This window comes from Acyrthosiphon pisum, chromosome A1 (genome assembly GCF_005508785.2).
Source record: "Acyrthosiphon pisum isolate AL4f chromosome A1, pea_aphid_22Mar2018_4r6ur, whole genome shotgun sequence".
NCBI lineage: Eukaryota > Metazoa > Arthropoda > Insecta > Hemiptera > Aphididae > Acyrthosiphon > Acyrthosiphon pisum.
In genome coordinates this window covers 144,881,335-144,903,990 of record NC_042494.1, presented here as the reverse complement: position 1 = coordinate 144,903,990, position 22,656 = coordinate 144,881,335, and the positions used below count along the sequence as shown (strand labels likewise).

At 36.8% G+C, this 22,656-nt stretch overlaps 1 protein-coding gene across 4 annotated transcripts; it reads right to left on the bottom strand.

Annotated features, from left to right (window-relative positions):
• Positions 1–217: 217 nt before the first annotated feature.
• LOC100159152 (proton-coupled amino acid transporter 4-like) lies at positions 218–21,636 on the bottom strand. Of its 4 annotated transcripts, none has more exons than XM_008191007.3 (11): positions 21,292–21,635; positions 11,520–11,624; positions 8,405–8,493; positions 5,653–5,781; positions 5,400–5,550; positions 5,144–5,265; positions 4,902–4,986; positions 4,547–4,822; positions 3,319–3,497; positions 2,027–2,199; positions 218–1,849 (listed from the first exon to the last, which is right to left on the bottom strand). In XM_008191007.3, exons 2-11 carry the CDS (start codon positions 11,592–11,594, stop codon positions 1,596–1,598), a joined length of 1,533 nt encoding a protein of 510 aa, XP_008189229.1. In that variant the 5' UTR covers positions 11,595–11,624; positions 21,292–21,635; the 3' UTR covers positions 218–1,595. The 4 variants fall into 4 exon arrangements, with proteins under 4 accessions (XP_008189229.1, XP_008189234.1, XP_008189238.1 ...); XM_008191012.3 differs by lacking the exon at positions 21,292–21,635 and adding an exon at positions 11,743–11,955; XM_008191016.3 differs by lacking the exon at positions 11,520–11,624 and having other exon boundaries at positions 21,292–21,636.
• Positions 21,637–22,656: the final 1,020 nt, after the last annotated feature.

Here is a 22,656-nt window from a genome sequence, read left to right as displayed (position 1 = left end):
TTTAATTTGTATTCTACTCAACAACATAAAAGACATCTTTTTATCAATTTAACAATTTTGAATATACGTGTAATAATCATAATAATAAAGTATTTATCTCACCAATTTGTGACCATCGTTTTACAAATATACTGTTTTCTAAAATCAATATTTTGGAATTGGGTGATTAAAATTTAAAATAACACAATTAAGGTTGTAATAATAAAAAAAAATTCAGTATGATAATAATAATAATAATAATATTTTTACATATAAGAATTAGCGAAAAACCCGCTTTGTAAATTATTTCAGTCTAAAATACATTATAAAAATCTAATTTATTAAAAAATATATATTATCTTAAATGTATATAAGTATATAATATATATACTTAAAAAAAAAAGAATCAATTAATTATAACCTATAATAATAGCCATTAATGTTATTTTTCAAAATAAAAATATAACGAACTCGTATCACAATAATAATTTCATAAGGTTAATTCGATTTAAGTATCTCCAAAGGTAAAAAAAAAAAAACAAAAAAACAAAAAAATAATTATACTAGAGATCTATCTCAACAACAATTATTTTTATTTTACTAACCAATTTACTTCTATTGATACAATTTATAATAGTATAAATAGTAAAATAAATATAGTATTTATTGAGCAATACAATTCCAAATGGTTCATCTACACCGTATGTTACATATACAAAATATTATTGAAAAATGTATTCAGCGAAGGAATGTTAAAACGGCTGAGGTTTTGATTCGTAAAGGCAAGAATTCAAAAATAAACTAATATTTAATCTTAATATTTTATGTCCTGTTATTTGATCTTAATTTAAAAAAAAAAAAATAATGGCCATGAGCTTGAAATCAAATAAACTTGTTTGCACTCTACTCATAATATTATACAGAGTAATAGTTCAATATTTAACATCAAAAATAGAAAAAAACAATGAATATTTTTCTTTATATTTTTTCTGGGGGTTGCTTCAAAGTCAATAAGAACCATTGTTTTTGCAAAACGCACTGTGAATCGTACATGAATTAATATAATTTTGATTTACACTAATATATATGATTTTATAATATAATCTGAAAACCAGCCCGTGCCGCACTCGGACCGATTGGTAAACTAAACACCTATGTTGGTATTATTATTATTTTGATTTTAAATGTTGGATTACATTAACAAGAGTTTACAATATTAATAAAACCAAATATGATCATTTTAAAACCACAATAAAAATACTGAGTTGGCATTATCCAATGACAAAATTCTAAACCAATAACGCAAACTATTGTAGTTCAATGATGTGATATAGAATACTGGATTTGAGTTGTCTTAGTCGTTACACGGTTTAAGAGTTCACCGAAGTAAACGCGTAATATTGATGTAATAATATAATATTGGTCGTTATACTCGTGAGTGAGGTGGAAAAAAAAAGTTTTAACTACCCGACGCACGACAACCAACGGTCGCCGCCATCGTTGTTGTTTGTTTTTTTGTTGTTGTTGTTGCAGTTGTCGTATAGTCTGTTTTCGGTGTGGGTCGACCATAAAACCCGTCACTGAAACGAACTTCACGCTGATTGAAACGGAGGAAATCACGTCATGTGATGTATGATGTCGGACACGCTCGTGGACACGCCGATCACGAACGCGAATATGGCGATGAGGATAATGAGCAGGTTGCGCAGGCAGAACAGACCGTACTGAATGTTTCCTTCGTTCTTATAGACGTCGGAGAACGTCAGGAAGCTGACGATGGCCGGTAACGCGATGCCCACGGAAGACAAACAGAACGCGCCGATCAGCGAGATCAAGTGCTCCAGGTTCGGTATGGCGATGGCAAAAAAAACTGTATGGAAGGAGAAAGAAAAAAAAACCCAAATTACTTCAAGTCAAATCCAAGTAAACGGTGAGGGGGGCGGCCGCAAGCTCACGTTTAACCATTTATCGATATTATCTGTATGAATGGTTAACGCGGTACCGAGGGTAATAAAAGCCCACCGTCCTGCGAGGATTGTATACTTACATGTAACGATCACTATAGACGTGCGAAGTGCATACTCCCAGCAGATCCTGTGCTCGTTCTTTTCCATCTTTTGTTCCATTCCCTTCCAGACGATGTCGAACGCCACGTAGTTGGACAGAGCGTAGGTAATGTATATGGAAGCCGACAGAAGGAGTTTCACGACTTGAGAGAGGCTGTAAGCATAATTACGATTGATTAATAATTACGCGTTGGTATTTAATCACGTCAATATTTTGATATGATATCATATAATTATCATAATATGGCAAATATTATATAAATTTTTCGGAAATTCCACTTGTAAATTGTTTTATTTAACTTTTCACGTTCTATATGTAAAAACCAAAGTCGTTCACATTCACTTTTATTTTAAAAACACGTTCTTAAAAAATCGAATAAGATAATCTACCTGTTCATTAAAATTTAAAATAATTATTATTTTATACATTTTTAGTAATAGTGTACCTTACTAGTTATTTAAATGGCGTAGGTATAAACTATAAATAATTTTAAAAAATTATATATTTTTTTAATTGTCAATTAGATTATCTATTATAATAAAAATAAATTTTAAAATAAAATACCTTTACTTGTATATCTAATATAAGGTTAGTATACTAGTATGGTGGTGGGGTACCAAATTTATTGAAGCCAAGTTAAAATTTAAAACATACAATTAGTACCTATGTATAACATATATTTTAAAATATTTCTTTTAGATAGATAATTTGATATTTAAGCGCTATAGTCAAAATTGTTCCCTCTCTACACTTATCAATTGTAAAATAAAATGAATTTCCAGTATTAACGATACCTAACATAAGGCATATATAACCTAATATGCATAAAATAAATATCAAATTGAGTAGCCCGCATTGAACGCATCATACACATTACACCCCATACTATGTATTTTTAAAATTATTGTTATTATTATGAAAAAAAAAATCTTGAATATATTCTAAAATAATAAATTCTTCGATGCCACTATAATATAAAGAATACAGATGAAATATCAATATAGTATTATGATGATAATATTAAAAATACATTTTTGTGGGATAAAAAGCTTTTCATTTGAACGACTTAAGATGGCTCAAGCTCCTTGAAAAAATGAATTTCGTTTACTTGCACGAGTGTCGTACGCAAAATATGAATGTGAACGCACGTTCGTTCTTCCCAAACATTATACTATTATATTATAAATAGGATAGTGCAATATTATATTGCGAACAATACCACTTAAACTATATTATTATGTCTATTGTCTATATTATTGTCTATACACTTACACTTCGGTCTGGGGCATGTCGAGTGTGATGCTACCGGTGGTCTTATCGCCGTACTTCAGATAGCCGAGTAATCCGACGATTAAGTACAGGGTGGAGATGGGAAGCATGGATGCGTTTAGCACGCCAAACACACTGCCAAATTTCTTGGGGTTCTTCATTTCGTTTTCAAGCGGCAAGACCTGTACAAAAACAAACCAACGCAATGTTTAATACCATGGAGCGTATAATTTCGGATGACGTTATGTTTTTAAATATATAAGCAATAGTGAACAGTTCAATGACAAAAAGATAATAATATAATTTGTTAAGTTGAGTGTCGTATTTTTTATTGTTATTATAAATAAATAATTACAGTTTTTTATAGAATATATTTATTTTTATTAATTAATCCGCGGCAGCTTAGGCCATTGGGTGGTTTTTAACTGTTGGGGAGGGTACTGTACGTTAAACACGTGTATTTGTTAGTTTGGCAGATTTTTTAGTGGACACCCGTAGGTATCTGCCATGCCCGGGTGGGGGATGGCAGCACTTCTCTCCGGACACCATGACTTGCCCGAAGAAAAATGCCGCCCGCGACCGAGGTTTTGAACCGGCGTCGGTGCGTGTCGCAACTGACGCCCTAGTCCGCTCGGCCACTCCGTCCTCCTGAACACAGAATTACCTATGTACAATACATAAGTATAGTATACTGATTGCGTGTAAATTTATGACGGGAATAACAGAATGGGTGGCACACTGGCACTTTACTATTAAATTAGAAATTCTCTTGGACAGGTCTATTTTAGACGTTTCCGGGGATTTTCAGTACCTAACCGTGTGGGAGAAAATTAAATTAATTAGCGAATGTTTTTAGAATTGGTTGACTTTAAATTAAATTAAAGGTAGTAGGTAGGTAGGATTTAGTTAATTGAGTTGGAGTTCCATTTTGTCAAACATTAACTATTCTATCTGCTAATGCACACTATAAAATGTGAATATAAATATAGCGGTCAGGCAATTACGTGTGTAGTAAATAATTAATGAAACATAATATGTATACTAAATAATTAAATCAAGAAATATGTATTGGTTCGATTTTGTTTAAAACTGCGGTGTATACAGCGTGATGAAAAAATCTACCGGGTACCTGTAATCATAGCTTAATTATTTTTTTAACATCCACCTTTGCAGGTCACTCAAGTATTAGCGTATAATATTCTAAATATATCATTGCGGTTTGTACACTCACCATGCCGATGGCTTCCATGGCGAAGAGCACTGTGCCGAAGAACAGCGGTATGCTTTTGACGGTGCCCACTGGTTCGCGGTCGGTAAACGACGGAGCTTCCCGGAAAATGTAGTAGAAAATCAATGTAAAACTCACGACGGTCAGGCAAGTGGCGATCGAAGAGAACGGCGCCAGGAGTTTTAGATTCCTTACCCACGATATCAATATCAGCGGGATCAATATGTACACCATGTACATCCGCACGTCCGTGTTGCCGCCGAGGTAGGCGTCGCCGACCTGTAACATTTCCGGAAAAACGATGTTGTGAATACGTCCGTCCCGAAAGACCGCAATCGCAGCAGGGTGCAAAACTTACCACTTTGAGATTGCTAGCTATAAACACCACGTATACACAACTGGAACCGATTTGGTACAGGACTAGGAACATGTTTGTCATCATCCTGCAACGGGACAAAGAGTGTTAGAACGGGGTTGTTGTTGTTATTATATTATAATAACAGAGGCAGAGGTTTAGCGGACGACTATACTATCGCATGTTATTGTTATAATATGATATGATGATAGGAGAATAATATTATAAATTGCAGCGGTCCTTACCTGGCGTAAGGAGCCAATATTCTGGTGAACTTGGGGCCCTCTTCGAAAGCCGCCGCCACGGTACCCGGGTACGTGAGGCTGGGCACTTTTCTCCTGATGCACAGCTCGTGCGACGCGGTTACCTAAACGACAGAAGAAAAACAATGGTTATATTATTATCGATAATAATATACGTCGTATCGCGTACGTGTGCCAACGAATCATTTCTCGGTACAGTACTTATATTATAATAAAAATAATTATTGTTCACACTGACCAGCAGATGTATCGTGAATGTACACAGTATTCCGATGATGATCGTACCCAACGTGCCCACCACGTAACCGGCGTTTTTGAACGCGCTGGGCATGGCCAAAATTCCTGTGCCCAGGCTGGCCTTTAGGAGATGTATCAGGGTGTCGAAATATCTATATTGTACAATAGCAAAAAACGTGATTAATATAATAACAATATTAGTTACAGTCTACTGCTTATAATATGATAATAATATAAGTCATTGTAGTACTCACGTTGTGGGGTGTTTTACGTCGCGGTGTTGGTACGGGTTGTAAAAGTTTTGTTTTTCGTTCAGCTGCGTGGCGGTGTCACCCTTTATGTTGATGCCAACACACCTGTTGTTGAGGCTGTCCATGTTAATGCTGTAAAAACAGACGAAATACTATATTATTCGTGGGTCATTTTTACAAGGACAATCACTGTTTGTACAGTCCAGAAATAAAAAATGGATATAATTTATATATCTATACATTATATGTATATAAACGGTATATATGATATACACTCGTCATACGCATATTACACTCGTCTCAGAGCTTATAATGCATAAACAGAAAGAAAAACATCGATTCCGTATACTGTGCACTTGATAAATCGTCACGACTCGAACGTATACATATAAGTGAACGTCCATTGAGTATATTATTATACAAGTGCTGCACAAATCTAAATCTTTTCGAGTTCAGTTAGGTTTAATCCCCCGAGTCTTTTTATAATATAATATTATACGTATATATAGAAATCTGCAAACACTCGAATCTCGAATACGAACTATAACTATATCGTTATACTTGTTATACACAGATACTCGTTCGTTTCGTGCGAAGCACGTGATGTTTAAGCCCGAATAAGATAAATAAACTTTATACCACAAAATATCGTAGAATACACAGCGTTTATTATTTATTATAACATAACACTATAATAGTATATCAAGATTTATGGTTTTTGGATGAATGGAAGCGATTTTCCGCTCAACTCACAGCATTTCTGATACATGCATCGCAAGCCGATCGTTCAATTTTTCACGAGGAGTACTCTGTCGATCAACGAATCACATTATGTATGCAACATGTGTTGTACTACAACTATACTAATAAGTAATAGTATAATCAAGTTAATATAAGCAACGATGATGATTACGCTATTGATTGGTGGCAGAATAATATATGATATATTATAATAATATGTAAGATGAAATTAAAAACTAAAACCATCGTTTTAATTGCAAAAAAAAAAAAAAAAACAAAACGCATTACTTACGATTTAACAATCAGAATACAAAAAAACAGAATGATAAGAAACAATAGAAAAACATTAATCAATTAATCTATCAATCATAAATGTATGGCTACATAAAATAGTATTAGATAATGTAATCATTATGCATATCCGACAAAATTGAAACATCCAACTAAATATTAATTTCGTTAATATTATCAAATATTAATGGGTCAAGACCGTATATTCTCTATATTATTCTTCGAGAAACAACGAGCTGCTGGTGTTTAATTTAACCTCCTTAAATCAATAAGTAGTTCCAATGATTTAATTAATTATTTTTGCTCATCCGTACGTATAATATATTATTATTAATTATCTACTGCACATTATGCGCAATTATAAATGCAGTTTATTTTGGATTGCAATAATTATATGGTAAATTAACTCAAAGAGAACTATTTCAATTTATTTTTATATAATAAATACTATAGTATGGAGCCTGACATTGACTAGGTGGACACTCGCCCAGTACATTCACATTGATGAGTACAATAATATTTTATATAACATGCAGGTTTATAATATATCTATAGGTTCATACCGCTGTAACCGTTACAGTGTAACAAATTATAATATGTACATATATTTACGGTTGTAAATGGCCAAAGTGTAAAACGATGTTTTTTGTTTGTTATAAAATACCGCTACGATATTATAACACAACCATCATATTGACATATTGTCAACAAAAATTGTAAATATATTATAGGTACACGAATTAACAAAGTCGTACATCGTTGTATCATTTTCGAAAACAGATTTTACTAAAAATGTTGTTTGAATTACAAAAATAAACAGGGAAAAACCAGAAGTGCTATAATTATGAGATAGGTATATCATAATGAATGAATTTGGGGCATGTCTGATATTAATTTTAAGCAAACTTCACGGATATTTAGGTATCCACGATATGCCAATTTATATATTATACTCACGTATAGGTATATATGCACGAACACTGCGATTCTTTTAACTGCAAAATATGCCTAACTGTGTAAGTAAAAACAAAGTCTGTTCGACAGTGTTCGTCATCCGGCGGAACGTTTTTCGTGAAAAAAATTTACAATCGTGTGGACTTTAGAACCGGTAGTTCCCCTCACTACTGTGGGCATAACATATGTACATCGTATACCTATATTATAATATTATATTATAAAGTGATATAATATATTATCGCCTCGCCCAATAACGTATGATATTACGTCCGGTCATAGACCTATAAACTAGCCTATAACTGCGTCCGGCCTACGTCTTAAATTTGACTCAGCAGCAGATAAACGATTCTCTTAACCGGATATAATGACAATGGTAAGACACAAGAACTGTATTGAATCGACAAGAGTTAGATTTACCGGCAATCCGAAACGGCGTGATATGATAACACAATATCCACAACTAAATATAGTTGTTGTAATACACCCTATAATATAGAGTCTTAGATAAATCGGATTTTTGTCTTACCCCTTGAAGTATACAAAAACTATACTCAAAAAATAAACATGTATCAATCTTATTTTTATTACCGTTGAGATTCGAGTTATCGAGACATAACTGTATGTATATAATATAGGTTTACTGTTATCGTGCAGATGTTATCGGGGAACACAAAAAATCGCTAAAAACAGTGCGTTTGCTGTTGTCGTTTAGGTACCCCTATATATAAATTTAAATACGAGTCAAGTACAATAATGATATACTCACCAAGTGTTTCCGTTGACGGGTTTTCCGTTGATGTCCAACTCAGATCTCAGCATCCCTTGGTTGTCATAACAGTCGGCTGCTGCCATTTGCTGTAACGATAAAAACAGACGGTCATCGTTTATTACACGTGATTCATATACGAAAAACCGTTTGACGGCATGTACAATAAAAAAAGAGAATTTATTTGTCATTGCCCTCGATTATATCCTCTCCCCCTCCCCTGGTGATAGAATTATAATGTATATAATATATATTATGCATGTCGGCGTTATGATGATAATAATAACGATACTGTACAGCGATTGTGATAACCTCCATGCACCGGTTATCGGACTGGGACTTGACGATGGCTGCACAGCTACGGCTACAGTAAACGGCGAGTAAGTAGGTACGTATAATGTGATGTAAGTACATCATTTAAATATATTATAATTTATAATGTCAGCAATTTCGTCTTCTGGCCTAAAACCAACGCGATGCGCGAATTATTCGTACGAACGATAGCAGGTCATATACGATTTGTGATGTGATCTCTGAGCGTTTTATTATATTTGGGCCACGCGGTACCTTTAACGATGACGACGTGCACCAGAGCATCAGTTGTAACTCGAGCCGCTCATAAACGTCACATTATTATTATATTATTATTATATACGTGACAATGCGCGCACGCGCGAGCGAAGTATTTTTATTTCGTTTCACGACAAAATAGCTGCGTGGTTCGTCTTCATGACGTATTTGATTTTTTGCGATTTTTATGGGTGCCAAAAATCATATCTGCCACAGATATTATAATATCTGCCACAGATATTATAATCCGACACTAATATAATTGAGCAACATTATATATATACTACTGCGGTCGGTCGGCCAACGAAACGTCCAGAAGTCACGGCATATAATCACGTGAATACTGTGATGGACGCAATAAGAAACCGAATTCGATACAGGTTCTATATACTAATACTCATTATATTTTGACGACGGGTATCCTGCCGCCGATCTCGCGTATGAAATATGCGACAGTTATAACGTCTTATAATAACTTATATTAAATATTATAAGGTCGAGAGCGAAAGTCGAAAGGAAAGAAACGCGCTTAAACGCCCCGAGCAGATTATATGTATATAGGTACCTGTAGTATGGTGTTTTCTGAACGGCCCTAAATCATCCTTATCCTTCGTCATAATCAAAAATTAACATCATAACGTCAAAATCCAATTTTTTTTTTTTAACAACAATAATATGTAATAATAACGCACCGAGTTATTTTTTTGTACGCCAGACACACCGAAAGTGCCAAAAATTTTAGTCGGAATAAACACGTAAATTATCGTGGTTAATGGCGAACATATTATTATTATTATTATTGCGGACTACCGTCTACGGTTACGGGACTGTATGTTAAAATATTATTATATAGTAACCGAGCGTCGATTGTACTTTATCGTAAATTATAATTTATAATGCGTGTACATACAGGTGTCGGTTGCGGATCGAGCGTGGGTATAACAAACGACGCTCATAAATTATGTCTCCGAATTATGATAATATTGTGGTTATGGAAAAACGCGTACGTACGAATTTTTTTTTCTCTCTGTTCGAAGAACAATGGGTTCTCGGCCGTTTCCGTTTCGTTCGCCATCGGTGTGTATTTTAATTTCGTCCGAGTGTCACGAGAGCCAAAACGGTTATTATATATTGGTACCTATAGTTACCTGCTGTAACGGGTAACAGTCGCAATATAATTTGAGTAGTCAAAAAGTGCACTGACTTAAATGCTCTAAAAATGTACTAATATGCATTAATGTACTTTTTATTAAGTATTTAAATTGTTTTTATTGCAAGTTTTTAGTTAATTTCAAATTCAAGTCATATTAATAATATTATAAATGCATTATGCGTGTGTACCCCGGCTGCGGTTCAATTACATACGATGTGTCATATAGGTACCTACTGCAGAGGTTGTAATTTGAAAGCGTTACGCGACAGTAATGAGTTCTTTGACCATCGCAAGATCGCGACAAAAACGTTCAAGTATAATATATAGGTAGTCAAATAATTATACCCGACGGGTTTAAACGACGCCAATACCGTTTAAAATAATAATGTGTTATCCTATAGCTCGTCGAAATTCTTCGCACGATATTAAATCGGAACTCGTAGTGTATAACTACGACGCATCCCTTAAATTCGAGATTTCAGCAGGATAGGAAAAATATATAAACATCCCTTTACCACGGGTGGTCGGACGGTGTCGGTTTCCACGAGTACCTATATATTATAGGTATCTGGTGGTTCGTAATGATGAGGGGGTGTTTGGAAGAGTGTGTGGTTGAGGGGTGGGAATTGTTTGTGTTTATGTAATATTATTTTAACCCGTTGACCTCTTTAGTACGACTTCCTCCACGAGCAGTAGTCGTTAGCATTTACTGTTTAATGATTTATCAGGATTCAATATTTTCAGAAATCTCTGAATTAAATACAAACAAAAGACGCGCATTCTCGCAGTACCGTTGCGTTAAACTGTTTTATATTTTGCGATCAAGGTCGATTGCATTTTTATTATTATCATTTTTTTTTTTTTTTTGGCACGTACCGCGTCGACCGCGGATTAAAGGACGCGGCTGCAGAAGTATACAATAATATTATAAACCTTCAATACAGACGCGACCTCCAAATACCTGCTAATAAATAATCGCCAACAAACAGCTATAAAATCTTTTAGAAAAAAACCGTAAAATCGTACGAACGTGACTCGCAATGTCGGATAGGTCCGGACTAGATCTATGTCTCAACCTAGTCTTCGCGTCTAGTGTTGTACTGCCCACCCATAGCTATAATATATTTCCTAACGTTTGAACCTACGCGACTACACCGAGACGATTAAAGGCGCGTCTAAATAATATTATACTAGCTGTATTTATAAAGTGGCGTCAGACTTGAGAAAAAAAAATATTACTCTCCGGGCTGATCGATCGGGATTATTTTATTTTGGTCTGCAGCTATCCACAATAGTTACGAATAACCGAATGGACCTCGACGTGGGTGCGGTGTGATAAAATTATATTATTATTAGCGTAATACGCGCATATAGTTGCAAGTGGAAACTCACTTGTTTGGAGACGTGTTGTTCTGGTTTTGCCGTAGAAGGGTAATTATTGAAGTTCCGAGTCATGCTGTCTGTCATTTCTACTATCTTGGGCTGCGCGTATGCACACTGAAACGAAAAACAAACAAATGCCGTTCATCAGTTGAATGTTATATTATTATTATTAGGTAATAATATTATAATAAACAGTTTGATTAAAAAAAAAAAAAAAAACCGATTTCCGTACATTTTTGCAAGCGCCAGTGAGTCTTGGTGGCAGGGGGGAGAGACAGTCAAATTTACGGACGATGGCGAAGGTTTTTAAATTGAAATTTTTTGGGGAACGGGTCGACAGCGTCACCGCGGGTGCAGTCTTTTTTTTTTAGCGAGCTGCAGCAGTGACCACTGTGATGAATGTCCGCGTGCGGCGGAGCGTTCTGTACGACTGCCGAACGGAGTAGAAGTGAAAACGGCGCGCGTCCGACAATCGTAATGCGATAAAGGCCGACGAATCTTATCGCAATGAAACACGATACGGGTACATGTGCGTGATGCCCCGGTGCCCCACCTAAGGTATATTCATATAATATACCTAGGTACCGACTGCGAATTAAAATATTGTTGTCGAGTACATTTACCTACAAGGTATATAATATGGATAAGCCTAAGTACGTTTAACTCTTCGGCGTCATAGGCTTTTCGAACGGTCACTGGTCAGCGTTATCTGGGGGCGCGGTACCTCTACAATAATAATTAAGACTACTGATTGATTTCGGATCCACTGTTCGCATCATCATCAGCAATACGAAAAAGTCCAATGTATCATTATGGCGTATTATATGTAGGTACTTTGAAAAAGAACTAACAACTTCGAAGCGAACTCGGTTTGCTGTTATAAGAAACAATAATATATTAGATAAAATATAATATATTATAATTAGTGATCGCTGGTCCATTCGTGAAACTCTCGTACGCGATAAATACCAATAATTAAGCTATAATACCGTAAACCGCAGAGATTCACTCATATAAATAATATAATATTAATATTGCATGTTTTTGAATGTGTGTAAGTGAAGAAAAATTATATTATAATAAAATAACAGTATAAATTATGCTGTGTGCTTAACAAAATCCGAGAATCGACAAAAAATATAAAATAACCAGAATAACATCACCACTAACGTAAAATTCTAGTTGGCAATTTTTTTTCCTCAAATCAATCGACATTGCGTCGACGACGGTAATTAACTATGACAATGATGATAATAATAGCATTAAATAGAAAAAAAGCCGCGGCTATTTACATACTGGTCCATCACGCTCGGTCGCCAATATTCGCAGAATATACATAACTATTTATTTAAATTATAGTACATAAAAATAGTATGCCTCGCAATGAGAAAAACTCCAAGGGAGGAAGCACAGCACAAAACTAAACACGTACACAGGTGGTTGCAGTAGTCCAAAATCGTTACAACAATAACACTATTTACATATTATACGATCCTCTCACTTACACCTCTTATTTTCACAAGCAGTAAGGTACCTAAATCGGTAAAGTATTTATTAAACTTTTTTGATAGAAATCATCATGATATACATACGGGCATTGAACTAATAATACTATGTAGACGGACGTTTAGGGAATTGAAATAATAAATTATCAGCAGTAATTAAATAATAAATACTATAATGTGTATTATAATTACTAAATTAAATAATGGGATATTAAGATGACAGCGTTTTAACCATTATTATAAATCTCATATTTTCGTTCTGGACGAGAAGTTGAACAGATATTTCAGTAAGGTAGCGAAACAATATGCCGTGCCGTGACCACGATTTCTTTTGTTGGCGGTCGCACTAAAATAATATATTTTATTATACATAGTACTACTGCAAGTATAAATTACATCACTGATGAGTTACTTGGACAATATTGCAACACACCATGGCCTAAACTATGATATTATTACTGTAAAATTGCAAACCGGTCGTCTGAAAAAACTTTAAGTTTGCATCGTCGGCGGTATGAACCTTGGCCGATTCGCGCGATCGGATACAACCGATTATGTCGTCGTCGACAAAAAACGTTGTTTTTTTATAATTTCCTAACAATAATAGACGACGGTATGATAATTGTTTCGTAACCTAACAGAAACCGCGCGCGTACGGTTAACCCGAAGTCATGCCATTACCAATTTTACCACGAGACCGTCGTCGGTTTAGTTACCATCGTACCATAGTCGAAAACCTATTAACATTTCCTCAGTTTTTTCGGATTTCCAACGAAAAAGGCAGCAACTGAATATTATTGTATATAGAACGTCTTTGGTTGATTTATGCTATAATCAGCTAATTGAAAGAAAAAAATCGTAAAATCGAGTTACTTTCCTTTTCATTGGGGGAGTCTACATATTTTGTTTTTAAACAATGTAAATAATACCGCGTATCATAGCGATCGTATCGAAACTTCAGGCTCAGCAGCCCGGTGGATAGCTGTGGATGTAAATAATAGTAATAATATACTGTATTGTATGGGTAGAGGTGTGTGGGTACTTGATACGCGTTTATATATATATTTTCGGAAGACCTTGACGGTCCGCGATCGTAGATTAACCCGGACTAGGAAAAGAAAAACGTTAATAGCAGAGGGAGAACACTTCGTTGTATTGTACCTGCCTACGTGCAACCAGAAGATTAAGACGTAATAATATTATAATAAATCGTAGAGACGCAAATCGCGTTTCCGGCAAAAAGAAAACGTGTTCGGGACGGACGAGACTATAATTGGGGCGCCTGCACATGGTTTCTAGTTTCTACGGAGAATCAGGAATTGCAGGGTTTTCGGAATACACGTAGTCGATAGAAATAAAAAAAAGTGTACAAAAGGCGTACGTGGAAGTGTCGAGGAAAACTAACGGAGAAATTTCCAGCGAAACGTTCGGTTTGTTCAGTCGACGAATTTCTCACCTTACCGCGCCGACGCCGTGAATTATCGAAACACCTGTACGCTTCGAAAACCATTCCGGCTGTCACGATTGTCATAAAGTTTGAATGTGAAAGAAGCGTATCGATCTGTTTGCGGTAGGTATGACATAATAGACGCGTTCGTTTACCGCAAAAATATTATAATACCGATAGCAGGGCAGAGGAGTGTTACACGATACACCCGAAACACAACGTCGCTCCAATGATTTACGACGTAAATATTTGGCGAGCAATAATTATAAATTATATTGTCGATGAAAGAATTGATCCTATTGCATACAGACAATGTGTTAAACGGATGTCTATTTTTGCAATGCAAAAAATAGATTGCCACGTCTCTTACATAATAGTCTATACCTACCTACTTACCCGCACAAATCTGCGGCTCTCCCGAGGTACCTGCATTGGCCGTATTATATACGATTCGCGATATGCGATAAGAAATGACTTTTGAATATTTTTAATCACTCAAATTTGTATTAATAAACCTCAAGGTTAGTGATTCGAATATACTAATAATTATCGTGTGTGTGTATATTATTTAAATTTAATTATAGCAATAACTCTGCCGCGGGGCGGTTACTAAATAATATGGGCTATTAATATTTTGCAAACATGATTATTTAATCTGGCAAATAATTATCAGACTATCATTAAATCGCAATTTGCGAACAAACTCCGGTGCTAAATATATACATTATACATAGGTTTAGTTTCTTTATACGGTAAATTAAAAACAAGATCTGCGCCTATATTATAGAGTCTCGTGCGTCATATTAATAAATTATAAAAATAACATATTGTGGAAAAGTTAAAGGTATGATAATGTATAATTTTATCAGTTATCGCACATCTCCTCGGTATTAGAAAGAAGACTAAAAAAGGTAACACGCAACCGAGTGCGTAGAAAGACGTTATTTTTTTTTTGAAAAATAAAAACTCCGGGCGATGACACCAACTCGAACTCGTGACCTCCATGCACGCGGCGGAGAACTTCTAAACAGGACCTCGGGGATTGCGCCAACTCATTATTTTGTTTTTTTTTCGTAATAATAAAATTCGTACGAGCATAGGCCGTACGTACACATGTGCCGTTTATAAGAATAAATTTATTGTAGAGATCCGTCTTTATATCGACCTTCCTTCACGCTGCAAAAGCCCGACGGGGAGCGTTTTTTTTTATCGAACGCTGTTGTGGCAGGCAATGCCGCGACGACGATATTGTTATATTTTATAAGCGTATAATGAAAATAATAAAAATAATATTGAATTACTTGAATACCGTATAATAATGCGGAGCCGGCTCCGTTTCATTTGATGCGACAACGGTTTTTTTCGCACAGAAACAAAAATATACGTCTGGACCGGATCCAACCCACGCGCGCCACAGCCACCGCCGCGATATAAACGAGCGCACAGTTTAAAATTGTATTATATTATTATTATTATTATTATACATGTAATAATTATAATCGTATCGTGTCCCGCGAGATAACGCCGTACAGTGCCGTCCATACATGAGCGCTATGCGGCGTAGAAGTGATAGAAAACGCATTGATTAAGCTGAAAATGTATGAAAAAAATATATACAAAAAACGATTTCACAGATCCTCGATTACGCAATGCACAGCGTCGGGAAGTGCTGCGCTCGACAACGCGTCGACATATTTTGTACAGTTGAAGTTAGGTTAGCGGTCGTTTCGGGCAGTTAAAAGTTTCTCGCGGTTTGTCTTCGGGAACTCGAAACATGTTCTCAAATGTACAATGGTATAAAAATTAAAAACTAAGTACAAATTACATACATTTGGGTCGAATAAATACATGATAAAAAGTTTGATTTTAATGATTGATTTGTGGGTATTTATTTCCGTCCAGTAAACCGCGGTAAAGGTCTGTATGGTTACGCGATACACTGTGCATATTTTAATTAAATTAATGTCGTTTCAAGCTGCATATGGCATAATATGTATATTGAAGTGTCGACGGCTCGTTTATGCGTTTGCTTTCGATCGAGTTTTGCACGATTTTTTTATTACCATATGCGGAGTTCATAAACGCACACCTATACAATAAACTCGCTAATATCACGATTTTTCACCCGGAATGTACACTCAAACACTCAATTTACCTGCATAATATATATTGCAATTATTTCATGTAGCTAGTGCATATTTTCCATTGATATTGAAATAGGTTTTATGCTTTTATGATCAATATTAAGAGGAAGTCTTATACTTGCTTATTTTATCTCAGTCTTATACTACGACATAGGTATACCGACATTCACGTTAAATGTTAATCGGTTCAAATTTCTTGTTAGAATAAAATATTAAATTTAATATAGAACTACAAAATATGTAGGTTAAGTGTAAGTTAAAGGTAGGAACATAGTCGGTTTTTACGATATTTAAATTTTTAAGCAAGTTATGCGTACCTATGTAAAATATCAATATATAAAAACAACGAAAGAACACGGACAATGTTCTCACCTTTAACTTAGGTGATATGTGGTCATCAATTCACTCTAATTAATAGCTAACTCCCGAACGCAAATTGTCCTGCAAGTTCTACGTTTGCAGGACGGACAAGGTTGTGACGTTATGATAGGTGTATTGCACATTTGCACTAGACGATTTATATTAATATATTGTGCGGCACACGTGTTTCAATAGCCAGAGATATTTCAATAGTTATTTTATCACTGCCGATTAACGCGATTTAGTCGGGCGAACTCGTTGCGATTATTTTAATATACGAAAAAGCGGTGCGCGGTAATGAGGTGACCCGACACGGATTATCACCGATTAAGTCTTTTACTGTTTTATAACGACTTCAAACTCACTAGTCACCATATTATATCCGGCGATAATTTAAATCTTCACGGTTTTAAACCAAAAAAAAATCAGTGTTGAGTACCTGTACGAGTACTCGTTTTATCGCACGCGGTTACGGGGGGCTTACGTAGTACTCTTCAGTTGGCTGGCGATCAACTTCAGACCACGGGATCGACACAACATCGCGAACTCGTCAAAAACGTGATGTCATTTATTCACGAGTACCTACGCTCATTTATGTAATAAAAATAACCGGCAAGTATTTTTTTGTTTTGTGTATTTTGTTTTGTGTATTTTGTGTTCAGTATTTGAATACAATTTTAAAAGTCTTTCGTCCATCCCTGATCGTAACGCACAATCGGAAGCCGACATTCTCACGACTTATATTATATGTTGTCGACATTACTGTTTTTTTTCTCCGGACGACAAAAGTAGGTCCGTCGTGAGACGCGCTTTCTGTCTCGTCATAATAAAATTATAACGTAAACATCACTCGCCTGTTGTTCAAGCGTCGACCGCTGGATCTACGAGCTGCAGACCTCTGTGGGAATAATAATATTATCCCTAGGTACCGATCGTCGGCGAGTATGATATTGTTGGTTAATGTTTATACTATTTTGTGCTTAGTATTCGTTCGCCGCGATCGATCGTTATATTATTGTCTTCGGTCGACTTGTCCATTTGTGTTGGCGCAGTTTGCGGTCAGAGATTATGGTATAGGATATTGTAGAATAATATTGTAATTGGTACAAAATATTATTACCAATTATAAAAATTTTTATTTTATGGTGCGTATATCACACGGCATGCACCAAAATCGAACACTAGCTACGAGAGGGTGTTACTACGCAACGGCGAAATTCGAAACGACGAAATGCCCATCGTGTGCAGGCCCGAGAGGTAGCGGCTGCAATCGTTTTTAGGTTAGCTGAGAATTTATTTTACCGCTGCATAACGACGAGGTAAACTCGCATGCCGTCTTGCGTGACGAGAATTTGGATAATTTTTTTTATCACCCCACTTTACAATTTTTTTGAAAACACGATTGACCTTGAACATGCAATATATAATACATATACATTATAGAAGGGCGGGAGGAATAATATTATAATAAGTAATACGTAGGTATAAATGCACGTACGCACGATGTAATAATATTATTAAGACACGACCGGTTTGTAAACTACATAATATTATAGGTACCTACCGTACTCGACCATAATATTGTTATTTATTCTTTGCAGTGTTATTCATATTACATCGTCACAAATGTGGTTTCGCGCGCGTTTTGAGTGCATACGGGATTATTAATAGGGGAGACGGACTGCTGTAAGAATACACCGAAAGTCGCAGCCAGAAATTTTGTCCGAAATGTGCGGTGCAGGTCGGTTGCATTCTTCGAGAATTTTGAAGCTTGTGTGAAAAGTGTCCCCGCCGTGCCGGTCGCCTAAAGGGGGAACCGGTGGGGGTAGAGGGGAAGCAGTGAACACTTTCACCTGGAACGACTTCTCGTCACGGAGCGGAGGTCAAACTTGCCTGTACAGGTATATCTGCAACGTTAGGTATTAAGAGGGGCCATGGCGGGGATACGACTTGTGTGAACCATCCGCGGTTCGATTTTGTATTTTTTTTTTTTTTTTGAAAATATTTTCGAATCATTATAACGAAAGTTAGCGCCGTTGCGTAAAATCTATGTAATATGTATGTATATTTTTATAAGACAGTATTACAATTCGGCCAGGGTGTGAATGGGGGACGGGGAGGGTCTTGGTAACAAAAACGAGTTTTTTCTACTTCCACGCGTTAACTCGTCTCGTCGCTCTCATTGGTCCGTTACCGGCGCGAACGATCAGCACGTTAACGACGGATTTCGTGGTTCGTATCGACTTAACAGTCGTATGCGCGACGACGACGACAACGACAACATTATTGTAGGACAACCTCCCGAATTTCCGACCGGCGTAATAGTCATTAGTCGGGCATAAGTACTGGCGGCGGCTCACGTGACTAGTTCGTGACTATAACAGCCAAGTAGCTTATCGGTTGTGTACGAATTGTATGGGTGTACGATAACGTGCGTGTTCAGGTTTAAACTCGCAGGACCCACAGTCGACAATCGAAATGTGTGTGCATGTGCACGTGTGCGCGTGTGTGCGTAAGTGGTTATATTGGGTTATTATGTGTGGACACGGTGCGGCGGCCGAAAAACCGGTTAGGAAAACTTCTAATGGATTTTGGAAAGCAAATAAAAACGTCGACTGAACGCCATTATAATAATAATATAATATATTAATATAATATACATAGTAAATTATAATGGACGGGCTAGGAGAATTCCTAATATCGTTATCTTCTATATTACAGTATACACATTAATACCGGTAATAAGAGGTAGATATTTTGGTAGGTAGGTTTGGGCGCCGAATAAATTTCGGTTTTTATGTCCGATTGGCGATTACATGTATGTAATAAGTATGCAAGTCCAGGCGCGTCTCGTATCACGCCCATCGTCACCGTAAAATGTGAAACGACCATGACAGGTCCTCTAACCCCAACAGTTATTGCAGCGTGAAAGGGTGCACCGATGCATTAATGACGTTGTGATTGTTGTCGATAACTTATGCCTACAAAGTAGCCGAAGGAAACTTCGAAAATGTGAAAACGTGATCGTCAAAACGGTATAGTTTATGGTATGAAGAGTTGTATATCCATGTAATATTGATTGTCTGTACGAGATTTAGCAACGTCCGAGTATGAAATTGGGAAATCAACAGTGGATTTGTTTGACAAAAAGAGATGTGAAAAACCCAAGTGCGCAGTTATAATAATATACCACGTGTGGACTTTGATCGGTGAAATTCCAGAATAACCGTGTTCCTGGTTTCGTCAAACATCTTGATCGGATGATTCATCTCGGGTTATTTTCATATGCGATCCGACCTACATGCGCTCCCAGCCAACGAATATCGTGTACGCACAGTGTAGTAGCAGCGTACGTGCTGTTCGATGCGGCGTATTCGGAACGAAATTTGAAAATAATAATAGTATTTCTATTGTGCCTTGTTTCTTAGTAAAAAGGACGTGTTTCGACACGTCCTTTTGTTAACGTCCGTAGGGGGTGGTCCGACCTTGGAAGTTAGGGTTCGATAATATATACCGAACCGAGCGACCGACCTCCCCCAAATTTCAGAAAGAGAACCCATTCATCTTGTTTCTCCCCTTTAATGCATACACAGTCGAATGGCGGGAATTCTACCCGTTGACAATAAAGTAATAATACTCGTAGTCGGTATTGCGTTATCACACGTTTAATCTTCCACATTAATGTATTGAAATTGTATTAATACGAAGTTCCTACTTATACTATTCTTATCGTTATCACCGAAGTCGAAATAAATCGCAATTCGCGCCGAACGACGTTGATGAATTTCGCCTATGCACAATAATAATTTTAATACCTAGGTACTCATAAAAGTATAACTATATAAACGCACCGCGGACACGGGGAATTAATCGAGTAAAGTATATATGGGAAGATCTACGGTCCAAAAATCGAAATGGTCTCCCGGAGCGCTGTCTTCGATATACTGATTTTTTGACAGCGTTCCGTATCGTACGTACAAGGATTACGCAACAGTTGTTTAAAAATAGACTTTGCGAGACAGCGGCTGCGGCGCGGCGACTGCGACGACATGATTACACATTATATACGAGTGCATATCATCAAATAAAAAAAAGGTTATGGTCCGTAGGAAAAAACGTGTCGAAAATATATTATTATAATCGTCCTCGCCGTAAAGAGCGCGCTAAAAATACGCTTCGCGAGTCTAAAGACACCCCCCGACAGCCAATCATCGATCTATACGTTCTATTTTGCTGTAATACCGTGTATCGAGGGTTTTGACAACAAGCAACGATATTAATAATACGTAATAAAAATCAATCGTACATAATATTGTTATACTCACATCTTCTGTGCATATGTTTCCGGGGTACGGAATCGGAATGTGTTACTCGTCGCGGTGACCGAACTCGTCGTGTTCAGTTACCAGTGGTAGCGGTGACGACTGACGATGATGAATATGTCGACGAGATCTGTATAATAATATTATTGCACTCGGAAGGATATCGTTGTCTCAGGTATGCGACTCGAAATTGGAAAAAAAGAAATTTAACGTGACGAATTTTTTTTTTTTTTTATACCGACAGACCAATAATTATTATACTGTTCTGATGGTTACTTCAGCGGTGGTTGTACGCGGGACGACGGGACAGATAATTGAACCGGCGGCGGGCGTACGATAACTGAACGCGGTGCTCGCCGGCCGGCCGTATATATATAAGCCGCGGCGGCGCACGATCCGTTTCCCTTTCCACCGCGGTACATGGAACGCCAGCGCGCCGCTACCGACCCGCCGCTGCGGGGTTGTTCGAGCCGCGGCGGCGTCGAGGGGTCGAGGGGAGACTTGCGTTTGTGGTGAGGGGGTTTGTGGGGAGTCGTTCAACGGTGGATATGGTGGCGGGGTGGTGGTGGTGGTCGAGTGGTCTAGTGAGGACTAGAGTCTAATATTGTGCACGTGGTCTAATTTTTGAGATTTTTATTGTTCCGCGTAGGTATAATACATTACAATGGTTTAATAGTATTATATCTATCATAGTTCATAATTCGCGATATTTTACGATACGGCACACCGTCGATACGATTGGTTAGCAATTGGATTAACGCGGATTTGTATACTTTGCCGTTATCGGATGACGGGCGGCACGGGAGGTGGTTCACGTGATCTTGGGCTATGCCACTATATTATGATAATAATATATCATCCGAAAATCCCATGTCATATTTTATGCATTATATTATTATATCCATTACGTGTCGTCTTTGTTGTTCATTATAACACCTTATGATATTATGATACAGTAATGACGCGATCGCGGGCTTTGTGACAAGTGTGTGCCACGCCACCGTCCATCGCGAGTTATCAGCTAGACGAAACGAAAGAAATAGTACGTAGGCACCAAAGAGACCCCCGATGGCTATCGTTTACTTCGGGGTGGGAGAAGTGCAATATTTGTTTAGCGAGCGGTGTACGTCATAATAATAATATATAAATCTATACGTATTTTAGGACGGCAAGATATGATATTATAATATTATATTTATAATATCGTGAGTCGTAACGATAGGCTCACGACATAACCACCTGCAGTTCCTCTCGACGCCACTTGCACTCAAGTCTTTATCGGACACGATGTCAAAATATAATATAGGTACAACATCCGATCGACGTCTCTGCGGCACATAATAAATAATTGATAAAAGATAATAAAAT